At 60.5% G+C, this 11,417-nt stretch overlaps 1 protein-coding gene across 2 annotated transcripts in view; it reads right to left on the bottom strand.

The window, feature by feature from the left end:
• FRMD5 (FERM domain containing 5) overlaps positions 1-10,736 on the bottom strand; it is a 14,402-nt gene extending 3,666 nt beyond the window's left edge. For both annotated transcript variants that reach the window (XM_021407672.1, XM_021407675.1), the window contains exons 1-13: positions 10,665-10,736; positions 6,662-6,766; positions 6,329-6,371; positions 6,057-6,135; positions 5,395-5,492; positions 4,875-4,998; positions 4,702-4,789; positions 3,000-3,088; positions 2,818-2,881; positions 2,601-2,692; positions 1,800-1,874; positions 1,270-1,338; positions 1,074-1,180 (exon numbers count right to left, since the gene is read on the bottom strand). In XM_021407672.1, the coding sequence (XP_021263347.1) occupies positions 1,074-1,180; positions 1,270-1,338; positions 1,800-1,874; positions 2,601-2,692; positions 2,818-2,881; positions 3,000-3,088; positions 4,702-4,789; positions 4,875-4,998; positions 5,395-5,492; positions 6,057-6,135; positions 6,329-6,335 (892 nt within the window). In that variant the 5' untranslated portion in view covers positions 6,336-6,371; positions 6,662-6,766; positions 10,665-10,736. The remainder of the gene's footprint in view (positions 1-1,073; positions 1,181-1,269; positions 1,339-1,799; positions 1,875-2,600; positions 2,693-2,817; positions 2,882-2,999; positions 3,089-4,701; positions 4,790-4,874; positions 4,999-5,394; positions 5,493-6,056; positions 6,136-6,328; positions 6,372-6,661; positions 6,767-10,664) is intronic.

Here is an 11,417-nt window from a genome sequence, read left to right as displayed (position 1 = left end):
GGCCTCACCTGCTGCGTGCCCACCCGGAGCGTGGGGGCTGGCGCTGGGGCCGGGGGGAGCGGGCAGCAGGGGCAGAGCCCCCAAAGCGCGTGCCAGCAGCCGCGGCCCCAGCGCCAGCACCCGCACCCGCACGGTGCGGCAGCAGTGGTTGATGAAGCGCAGCTGCACGCTGACCCGCGTGGTGATCTTCACCAGGCACTTCCCCATGGCGTGGGGACGGCGGCACGGGGACAGAGACCCACTGGCGGTGGCAGGCTGCTGGCCCTACTGCTGCTCGGGGCTATTCTGGGCTCCCGCACCGTCACGGCTACCAGCGAGGTGACAGTGACACGAAGCAGCCCCAGGCACAGTGCCGGGCACAATGATGGATGGCGCGGGGCCGCCTGAGCCAGCACCTAAGGAGGGGGCATGGAGCCCTGACCCTGAGCAGGCCCCAAAGCACAGCCCCTGACAAGCCCTGAGCTCCCATGGGTACAGGGAGGGTCCTCAGGGGGTCCCCTGGCTGGGAGAGGTGCTGGGACATTGGCCATACTGGTCAGAGCTGTGGCTGTCACCTGCTGTCAGCTCAGCACTACGCCCAATGTAAAACACCTGGACGCTGCAGAGAAGCTCCCTGCTCTGCTTCTGTGCAGGAAAGTTCCGTCCTGCACTGGCCCCACGCTCACCTGGGAGCACGGAGCCAGCCCTGGGCAGCGCTGCTGCCACTGTGAGCACACGAGCAGCTGTGCTCAGTGCAGTACAGCGCACAGCACACTGCTGCGCTCTGCCCCGTGCCCTGAGCAGCTCACACCTGCAGCTGCGGGTGCGATTCATGGGAGGTCACAGAGCAGGGGCTGCAGGAGGCACTGCACTGTGGGGCAGGATGCTCAGCCCTGCTATGACTCGTAGCTCATTTCTAGCCAGGCGCTGCCACGACAGTATTAAAATCCAGGTCCTGTCCGCATCAGTCCCAAAGCCCCACTGCCCTGAGCCACAACCTCTGCCTTTGCCACCCACTCCCTGAACGGAGGCGGCAGCATCTGCTTTCTGTGTGCCCTTGTGCACGGCTGAGTGTGCCCGCCGCGCGTGCGTACCTTCCATGATGGAGATGTGCACAGCCCTCCTGCGGGTGCGCGGCACGCTGCTCAGCCGGGGGCCGTGGGTGATGGAGGGGCAGCTCCTGCTCGGCACCAGCCCGGCCCTGGGGAGAGAGCAGCAGTGAGGGGCCGCCTGCTGGGGCTGCACGGTGCCCCGTGTGCCCCATCGTGCCAGGCTGCGCCGTGCCCTTACCGGTGGATCTCCGGCGGCTCCCGCTTGATCTTGGCGCTGGATTCCATCACCTCTTTTGCAACGCGGCCGCTGCAGGTGGGGGAAGAAGAGCAGCGTGAGCAGGGGGACAGCAGCCCTCAGTGCCCAGGGTGCCGTCCCTGCACGCTGTGCTGCCCACGGGGGTGGCATCGCCCCATGGCTGGGGATGCTCCGCACCCCGCGGAGATGCACAGCACCTTCTCCAAGGAGCAGAATTTAGGAACTGCCATGATTCATTTTATCCCTTGGCCTCAAAAAACCAAAACCAACCACGAAAAGCCCCTGGAGCTTCACCCCTGTCCCCATGCGCACTGTATCCCTGGAACAGGAGGGTGGAATGGCAGCTAAGGAACAGGGAACGCAAGGTGTTGGCATTACCATGGCCATCCTGCACCGGCAGGACTGGGCGACACCCTGCACCGGCCCCAGCCCCACAGCCAGAGCACGGTGAGGGAGTGCTGAGCACTGCCACTGATAGCAGCTGCTGCCGGCTGTTATCTCCCCTTATCTACCTGTATCGGAAGCGGCTCCCCTTGAAGAACAGGTTGCTGCTGGACACCGTGCGGACCTGGCTCGACTTCTCCAACCTGCAGGGCAGCGGGCTGTGAGTGCTGGGCATGCACGCTCATGGGAGCACGGAAACTCCCAGCACCCATCCAAGTGAACAAGGCTGGGTAATGTGTGTGGGCCCTGGCAGCACCCCCGCCCCACAGGGGAGCCCACCGCCCCACAGCTGAGCTCCATCTCCCCCACCTGCAGCACCGCTCCCTGCCCGGGGCAGGAGCAGCCAGCCAGCCCTCGCTCCACACACCAGGAGCAGGACCCAGCGCTGACATTATTAATCATAAAAGATTTGTAAAGCAATATTGCAATTCCATTTCATGTTCATATAATGAGGAGTGAAACCTGCTGATTGCAGGCGCTGATTGCGGAATTCCCAAAGAGAATACATTACACACTTTATCTCTCATCTCGCTGATTAGAATAAAACTCATTAGGAAGCACAAAGGCGGACATTGCCAAGGAAGGCTTTGAGCACCCTGCTCAGCCCCACACCAAGCGCCGGCACCGCCCCATAACCTCTCCTGAGCACTGCCCATCATTAAGGCTCTATTTATCTCTGCACAATTAATTCTAATTGCATAATTGGGCATTTTCTGCGCTGGGGTCAGCCCCAGAGCCATGGGGCAGAGCCTCCAGTGGGGCACGGGGCACTGTGGGGCCGTGGGGCACGGCGCTGTGCTGCCCCACACTGCGGTGAGCCTGGGAGCGACCCAAGGGGAGCGCAGAGCAGAGCGCGTCCCCGCACTCACTTGTAGAAGGCCTGGTTCTCGATGCCGCACTTCCAGAGGTGCTTGCAGGCTTCCGGCGTTGGGGCAAAGTAGGTGAGCACGATTTTCTTTTCCTGCAGCAGAAAGAAGTGCGTCGGCCACTGCAGCAGTGCCCGGAGCTGTGGGATGGCAACAGCACGGAGAGCACGGCCACAGCCGGGCAGGGGGATGGGGCAGCCCCGGAAGGAAACGCGCTCACCTCCTTCTGACTCACGTACAGGTAGAACGTCTTCCCCTCAAACTTCATTTTGGTCACCTCGTTCCTGCAGGGACAGGGATGTGCCATTAGAGGCTGCCCGGCCCCACCGGGTGCTTGTCCCCTCCCCGCCGCTCGGAGCTGCGGGCACGGGGTCAGCCAGCACCGGCAGTGTGGGGCCTCACCACTTGATGAAGTGCACTCTCTTGTTTCCCTGCAGGACAACGAACCCAAAGGGGGTGAAGGCCAGGAACGCTGCATTGCCTGACACGTCCTGCAAGAGAACAGCGGCTCCTCAGCAAAGCGTCGCAGAGACGGCCACGTCGCCCAGCAGCACCCAGGGCTGCCTGCATCCGGCTCAGGGCAACGGGCTGCAGCCCTGATCCCTGCACCAGTGCTGACACCGCGGCACCACGTGCATGCACCAGCCCCACAGCCCCATCGTGCTGCAGCACTGCAGGCTGCCCCCAGTACCGGGAACAGCGTGTGATATCGCTGTCATCGATCCCACCAATTCACAAGTGAGCAATGAACAGTGAAGGTGGTTACGTGCCTGACCAACTCTTCTGCTAATAATTAAACTGCATGATGGCAAAATCCCGTTCAACTCTGGAGCAGCCGGGCAGCACCATGGCCATTTACAACCCATAATTAGTGTCATGGACAGAGCTGGGCAGTGCAGTCACTTCATTACAACTCCCGGGCTCTGGGGAAGCACTCATTAGCTGCATTGGAGCTTGTGCAAAGCACAGAGCTGCGCCGGGCTGGGACAGCACCGCGGGATGGGGAGCTGCAGCACGGCCAGGAACACGGTGTGGGAACAGCACGGGGTGCACAGTGCATGGTCAGGAGCAGGAAGGGATCCTCAGGATGTGAGCAGAGAACAAGTCGGGTTTACATCAAGACTGGATCAAAATTCACTTAAATCTACTGGGGGCAAATAGGTGAAACCAAAGAGCTCACGTCCTGCCCTGCGCAAAGCAAAGCAGAGCACAGAGCTGAGCCACGGGCACAAGGACCTGGTCCTGCCCCACCTGGTGAGCCCCTGCCCTACTGCTGGGTGACCCCGCTGTGATCCCCACTGCTGGGTATCATGGGGCACGCACTGCCCCGAGCAGAGCTATCAGCACACAGCAGTGCAGGAGCCGCTCCCCCAGCGCTGGCTATCAGCAGCACCAACGCTCACCCATGGCCCTGCCCAGTGCCAGCACCCAGCACTGAGCCCTGCGCTGCTGTGAGCCTTGCTCAGCCCAGCTCCGTGCCGGGTACTGGGCAGCTCTCCCCGTGCGTTGGCTGTGAGCTGAGATCCACGCAGCCCAGCTTCCCCTGCTCTGCTTCCCGTGTCCCTGTGTGTGCAGTGGGGCTGTGTGGGAACATGGGGAGAGCAGTGCAGGGTCACTGAGACTCCATAAAAGCTGCTTCCATCAGAAAGCTCCATCAGTGCGGGAGCGCAGGCAGGGGCTGTCCCAGCAGATCAGTGCTCCTTGGTTCCTCAGCCACAGCGTGACCGCCACATCGCACCGTGCAGACAGTGATTGCCACTGTCTATTACCACCCTCTGCTTTGCAATGCTCGCCTCCAAATGGACCATGGGTGGGTATTCCCCCGCTGTTCTCTGTCCCCATTTGGGGCTGGAGGTGTTTGGAACTGCAGGGATACGGCCCTGAGGGCCATGGTTACGGGCACAGTGGGGGGCTGCAGTTGGAATGGGGGATCCCAGAGGTTTTTCCAACCTCCGTGGTTCTGTGGCTCCCAGGTGCTGCTGCATGCTACAGTGCTCCACGGAGAGATGCAGCCCCACAGACAGCAAGGGGAACTCCTCTGCAGCGTGTCAGCCTGGAGGGAGCAGTGCAGCGCAGCACGGGGGCGACCGCCGGGAGTGCTCACCTTGCAGGGGTGGGGGTCCACGCCGTAGGTCTCCAGGGTCTGTGCCTTCCTTAGGAAGTTCAGCTCGGAAGTGGCCGGCGTCTGCCCGCTGCGGGGGGAGAAGGGCGAGCTGGGCTGTGCGTGGGGCTGTGCACGGCGTGCACATGGGTCCCGGCACGGCACTGAGCCCTTACCTCAGCTCTGATTTGTGGATCTCCGCAATCTTCCTCTCCAGCTTCTCCGAGTGCTTGGGGAAGAACTGGAACTTGGAGCTGTAGCCCTCCGGGTGCTTCCCGGGGTCGTAGTCCCCGATCTCAGCTGTGGGGACAGAGGCGGTGAGCAGCCCGCTGTGGGGCGCAGGGCTGGCTCCACGGGAGGGCTCGCTGCTCAGCGTTAACTGCGTCCCATTAACATCACCACGTGCTCAGGAATCACCATGAGCAGAGGGCTGTCCCACACTTACCAACTCCTCACACCCTTTGCCAAACGCCCCAGAGCTGGGAGGACTCCACGTTACAGCCCTGCACCCCCACCAGAGCCCACCCCACGGCCCCGGTGCCCCCCGGGCAGTCACTGGGACTGCAGCCCACATGGCACCAGCACGGCCCCGCGCCGGGGGACATTTGTATTCGAGGTGCAGCGATCTGTTGTAAGTGAAATAATGTAACCGGGACTCGGAGCGAAAAGCAGATTTATCTTGTCAAGAAGCATTACCTTGAAGGATATAGGCGGCCAGCAGCGCGGCGTCCGAGGTCTTGCAGAGGAGGCGGCCGTGGTAGAGATCTCTTTTGATCTGCAGGAAGACTAAATACCTGTGGACAGCAGGGAGCCCGTTGGCCAAGCGCAGCTCGTGCGGCCCAAGCAGGGCTGCCCCGGCTGCATGTGTGTGCAATGTGCTGCCGGCCCCGACCCACAGCTGGGGGGGGTTACATCCCACCCCCTCCACTGCTGAGGCAAAGCAAGGCCGCCCTGCTCACAGCACTGCCCTCCGGGTGCCGCTGCCTTTGGGCCATGTGACCCAAAATCTGGATCCAGGGTCCACTTCTGTGGTCATTTCCGCACCCTTTGCTTCCCTGGATCACCCCCAATAGCGTGTTCTTTAGATAACAAAGCGTGCAAGTTAATGAGACAGACCATGAAGGGAACTATCTCGCCAGCAGACCCCACTGTGCCCCCCCAGACTGGGGTGCAGCCGGGGCAGAGGTGCTGGGCAGGACGGGGGGGTGGGTGCACGCTGTGCAGCTCCGCTCTGCGGGTGCTGCGGGAGCAGCAGTGGCGTGGGCATCGTGCGTGGTGGGCGCTGTGCTGGGTGGTGGTGGGCAAAACGGCCCCTTCCACGGGCTGAGCATAAACCCAAACCCACGACCCCCCCTCACCTGGTGATCTCCTCCTTCAGCGCCGCAGGGTCCGTGGGGTAGAACTTGACGCGGAAGCACATGGTGAAGGGCGGCTGGGCTGCGGGAACAGCGGCACTGTCACCCGCCTGCGTCCGAGCCGCAGGGCACGGTGCCCCCCAACCCGCGCGGCTGGGTCTGTGCCAGCCCTCGTGCCCCCCTGCACTGCAGGGATGGGGCACACCGAGCTGTGCCACGCACCATCCCCGCAGGACGCTGCCCAATGTTTTGCTTGTGCCAGGAGCGATGCTTACCCCTCATCTGCTTCACAACCGACTTCGTGAACTCCAGCCAATGCTGAAACGAGAAAGGAGGGGATTGGAGCAGCTCTGTAACAAACGTTTGCCATCAGGAACGCCGATGGAACGATCTGCTAGAACTAGAAGCCCACGCAGGGGCAATCCTGTGCCCAGCCCTGCCCACAGCGCGGGCAGTGGGAGCAGCCCTGGGGGCACCACGCAGCTGGGGGTGGGCACAGAGCAGCCCGATGCCACGCACTGCACGCAACACAGCTCCGGCACCGGGCTGCAGCCACGCTGCTGTGCGCTCTGCACGGGGCCTCGGCCGCGCAGCGCTGAGCCGCTCACCCTCTGCTTGTCGGGGTCCACAAAGCGGATGCCGAAGTAATCCTTCTCCAGCAGGTTCAGGTGGTGGCACAGGAGGTCGAACAGGTACTGCCCCTTGGCATCTCTCTGCAAAATAGGAACAGCGTTGGCAGAGTGGCAGGGCTGGGGGAGCTGAGACACGGGGCTAAGGAGCTGGAGGCACTAAACCTGTTGTGTCAGGCTGGAGATGTGGCAGAGCCGTGCAGGGACACCCTCTGCTCCCCTGCACCGCGCCCCTGAGGCCACACAGCCCCCAGACGAGGGCTGCTCTGCCAGCAGTGGGATTAGCCTGGACCGAGCGTGAAGCTGTGCGGAGTTGTGCACAGCCCCCTTGCACTCTATCGATGTAAGTGCTCCAGCATCTTTCAGTCTGATTTACAATCACCTACTGCAACTTCTGGCTCACGGAGCAGACCCCCAGCTCCTGCCCCACACCGTGGTGATGCTGGCCGGGCGCTTTGGACATCCCAGGGTTCCACCAGCCAAAGCCAGGAGCAAAGGCAGAGCCCTGCACTGCTGCCACGCGGCTCAGCCCCAAGCGAGGCACAGCGGGACACAGCAATCCCACACACATGGGCTGCCAGCCCCTTCCATGCACGTCCATCCCCGTCCTGTTGCTGCCGGGCAGCACCCCGTCACCCAGCTGTGGTTAAAACATGGACCCATTCCAGGGAGTTCTGTGAAAGAAACCAAACAGCACGATGCTGCCAGCTATATTTTTTTAAATAGCTCATTCATTTGAGGGTACTTTAATTAATCCAGTAACTCTATGGACTATTAAAAATCAAAGGAGAAATGGAGAAAACAGAGCGTGTGTGTGACATAGCAATAACTCCCAGGGCCACACCTCGCCAAGACCCAGCCAGCTGCAGCGCCCAGCCGGCCCTGGCGCTGTGGGACCCCCAGATCCTACACAGCCATCACAGCCAGGCCCCCACTCACCATCAGAGCCTCCAACACAGTGCCCAGCCTGCAGCCCCTGCCCTGTGTTTTGTTTTATGAACAGGGTAACTGTGCTCTGCATGGCGCTGCACAGAGCAGGACGGAGCAGCAGAGCTGTGATGCTCCCGGCACCGCGCCCTGCATGCCCCAAGGCCCTTGGTTTGCAGGATTCACTTCTGCCCTTCCATTCCCGTGCCCCAGATTGGGACTCTGAGACGCCTTGCTGTGCAGCACTCACACACAGAGGCACATGGAGCGCGAGGCAGCCAGCCCTCCGTCCGCCGGCAGCGTGCAAACCCAAACGGCATTACGGGGGAAATGCTTCCTCTTTGATCTCTCTAAGTTGAATTAAACATATTCTAAATTAATCATTATGAGTCTGTCTTTCAGGAAATTATCCGAGCTGTCTTTGCAAATCAGAACTTGAAAGAGCTGTCTGTTGCGTAATAGCAGCTTAAGCATTCGGGTTTGATCTCTGGGTGTTCTTACAAAGGAGGGCTTACTCTGGCCCAGCAGCATGGCAGGAGCCGGCTCCGTGCCCCCAGCCCCGCACGCAGAGCAGAGCTGGCAGTGCCACGCGGTGCTCACACCTCAGCACTTCTTCCTTCTGCCTTAAACTTCCCATATATCTAAAGACCTGAGGCGCTGCAGGACGGTGACACTGCTGCCAAAGCCACACAGCTCCTTGCTCCCGACCCGTGCACTTGGTCCTTTTCTTCTCAGTTCAGATTTTACACAGCAGTTACGGGAAGAGGATTTCATACAACAAACCAAGCGTACCCAGGCTGTGCAGGGATGCACCCAAGGGCAGCCAGCAGAACTGAGCACAGGGGCTGCTGCAAACCCTGCTGCAACGCACAGCATCCTGCCTGCATCCCACATCAAACATGCAGGATCGCCGCTCGCCCACAGCGCATGGGTTTCCATGTCCCCACATTGCCCATCCACCTTTCACCAGGGGGTGAGCAGGACAAGCCAGGTGCTGCTGGGGTTGGCAGTGGTGTTCTGTGGCATGCAGCCCATCCATGGAGCAGACCCCGCAGGCACACGGGCTGCTGTCACCCTGCATTTTGCCCTGGCAGCACTCAGCAGCTCGTGCCGCAGGAACAGCCCCGGGGCGGTGGGCAGAGGGTCCTGCAGGGGCTGATCCAGCCTGGTGCTCCCAGCACGGGGCTGAGCCCATTTGGGACTGGCCGAGAGCCAGTACCACACTGGGGAGCGCCCGGGGGTAACAGGAACAGCAGAGCTCCAGAAAGACACGGACCGAAAAGCAGCAAGCGTGAAATCTCAAAACTTTAAGAAGATTAAAGTAACCTTGCCTTCTTCCTTTTTCTAAGCTCCTCAGCCAAAATTAGGGTCACACACAGCTAAAATGAAATGAGTTAATAATAGCAGCTCATCTCCAATGGGCAGCGCTGGCTGCTGGCAGCTCCCAGCACTGTGGGCTGGCTGCAGGGGGACCCGGAGCCCAGCACTCTGCAGGACAGCGGGGTTGCTCCTGGGGCACAGCAAGTGCAGCTCTGTCTGCAGGGATTGCTGCCCCCAGCCTATGCCCCAACATGCACTGCCAGACAGAACACACTCTGTCCCAGCACGGCACACACACGGTGCCAGGTGTGCTGCTCCTTCCCCTCCCGTTGAGCACCAGCCCTGGAGCCCGGCTACGGAGTTACAGAAAGCACAGAGCCATTGAGGGTGGAGAATACCTCTGAGGTCCCCAAGCCCAACCCAACCCATCCCACCATGCCCATAACTGCGCCCCAAAGTGCCACATCCCCCACTGCCCTCTGCGCATCCTGTGCCAGTGCTTCACCGCCCTTCTGGGGAAGGAACTTTTCCCAGCACCCACCCTGAGCTCCCCCCTTCCTTCTGCCGGGGCTGTGCACAGTGCCCTCTCCATGCATCGCAGCGTCACAGCTTTATTTCATTTAATTACTCCTCCGAGCATCCCAAAGGTGTTACACTTCCTCACGTCATAAATCGCACGGAGCTGTATGACACAGCGACCAGGAAACCGCTCAGCCATGTGCTCTGGGACAGGGATTCACTCATCCACCGGCACAGCACAGCTCGGTGAGTGAGCACAGCCCCCGTGCCCAGCCAACACGTGGCCCCCCAGCATGGGGGCACTTTGTGCTGGGGGTGCACAGCTCCGTGCACAACCCCAAGGCCCAGGGCAGCGCCCGCTCTGGGGATTAAGTGCCAGATTTGGGAAGCAAATAGCACAGCCTTCCTGCAGCTCCAGAGTCGTGCTGTGGGGCTGGCCGGCCCCTGCTCCACCGGCTTAGGGGGAGATTATTTTTTTTAAAGGAAACTGTCAAGAAAAGTCTGTTCTAAAAAGTGAAGTTGGAGCTTAAATCTCTTTGGCGGCAGCAGCTGAGCCGGGCGAGATCAAAGAGCCACAGCTCCGCTGTAGTACGAGGGGATTTTCACTGGCAATTTGATGGCAATATGTGCTTTAAGTGCTTCATTTTCAACATTCGGCATTGTGCTGTGCAGGGCTGGGATTTACTGTCCCTCAGACAAAGTCAGCATTCAGCCTGCAGACAGGGGAAAGCTTCCTGGCAGCTCAGCCTGCAGTATGCCAGCACCTCATCAGAACTGCAGCATGGGGAGAAAATGGGCAGAAATGGGCAAGAGCAAGAACCAAAGCACCCCGAAAGCTGCAAGCATCCTTACAGCAGACAGCCATCAGCGCAGCAACTCCCACACAGTGGCCCCATAGGAGCCCCCGGCCCCCAGGCAAAGCAGGGGCTGCTGTCACTGCAGGGCAGCCCAGCTGCACTTGCAGAGTGTGTGCCTTGCTGGGAATTCTCTGCCTGCTATCCTTCCTCCTGGCTGACACGGGCAGTTCTGTCTCCAGGACTTACCATGGGAGTTTGCTGCATTGATAACACTTTGGAGAAGGAAAGTGTAAGGCTATAATATGATGGAAAGCACAGTGATAATAGCACGGCAGCAAAGTCTTTGGCTGCAGCAAATGAGGACAAGCCCAAATGCAGCAGCTGCGGATACAAAAGCAAAGGAAAAAAAATCTGCTTACCTTTAGAAGGCCCTAGGTAAGCAGGGATACTCAAGCAAGATCCCCCTCACCCCTACTGCCAACCCTTAAATGAGGGCTGGGAAGGGGTGGACCCTGGCTCCAGCCCTTCTGTCACTCAGTGCATTGCTTGCACCTGAGCTGGCCCTGCCTTCCCCCCAGGTGTTCCATCACTGCTTCAGGCCATGACTCAGCAGTTCTGCTACAGAAAGTTACCAGGGGAGTGACTTCTGCAGCTGTAAGCTGCAGCTGCTGCATTCCCCATTTAACCCACGTATGGGCACTTCATGCTCTCCCCTGCAGTGGTGGGTGCAAGAGACCCTTTGTGGCTCTTTGTCACTGCACCTCAGCAGCTGCAGCTTCTGCTCATGTCCCCACTTAGGAAGGGATCTGCTTTGGGACACAAGTGAGCGCCCTTCGATCCTTTCCATATGGGGATTTAAGCACCGCACACTTTGGCTCTGATGAGCCACGCAGCCGCAGCACCTGCACAGCGGAGCACAGCATCCCCACAGCGCCCAGGGGCTTTGCTCCCTCCATGGATCTGAACTTTTCCCAGCAGGGCTGCACTCCCAGGCGCTTCAGAGAGCTTTCCTGCTGCGCCCCAGCTCTGCAGAGCCCAACATCACAGCCCTGATGGCACAACCACAGCTGGGAGCAGGGCAGTGCTACAGGAACAGGGCAGCGCTATGCGGTCAGGGCAGCGCTGGGCTGTGATCACTGCAGCTGCAGTGGCCCCCACTGTGCCCCCTGCCC

The sequence above is a fragment of the Numida meleagris genome, chromosome 9 (genome assembly GCF_002078875.1).
Source record: "Numida meleagris isolate 19003 breed g44 Domestic line chromosome 9, NumMel1.0, whole genome shotgun sequence".
Lineage (NCBI taxonomy): Eukaryota > Metazoa > Chordata > Aves > Galliformes > Numididae > Numida > Numida meleagris.
This window is presented reverse-complemented; position numbering and strand designations above follow the sequence as displayed.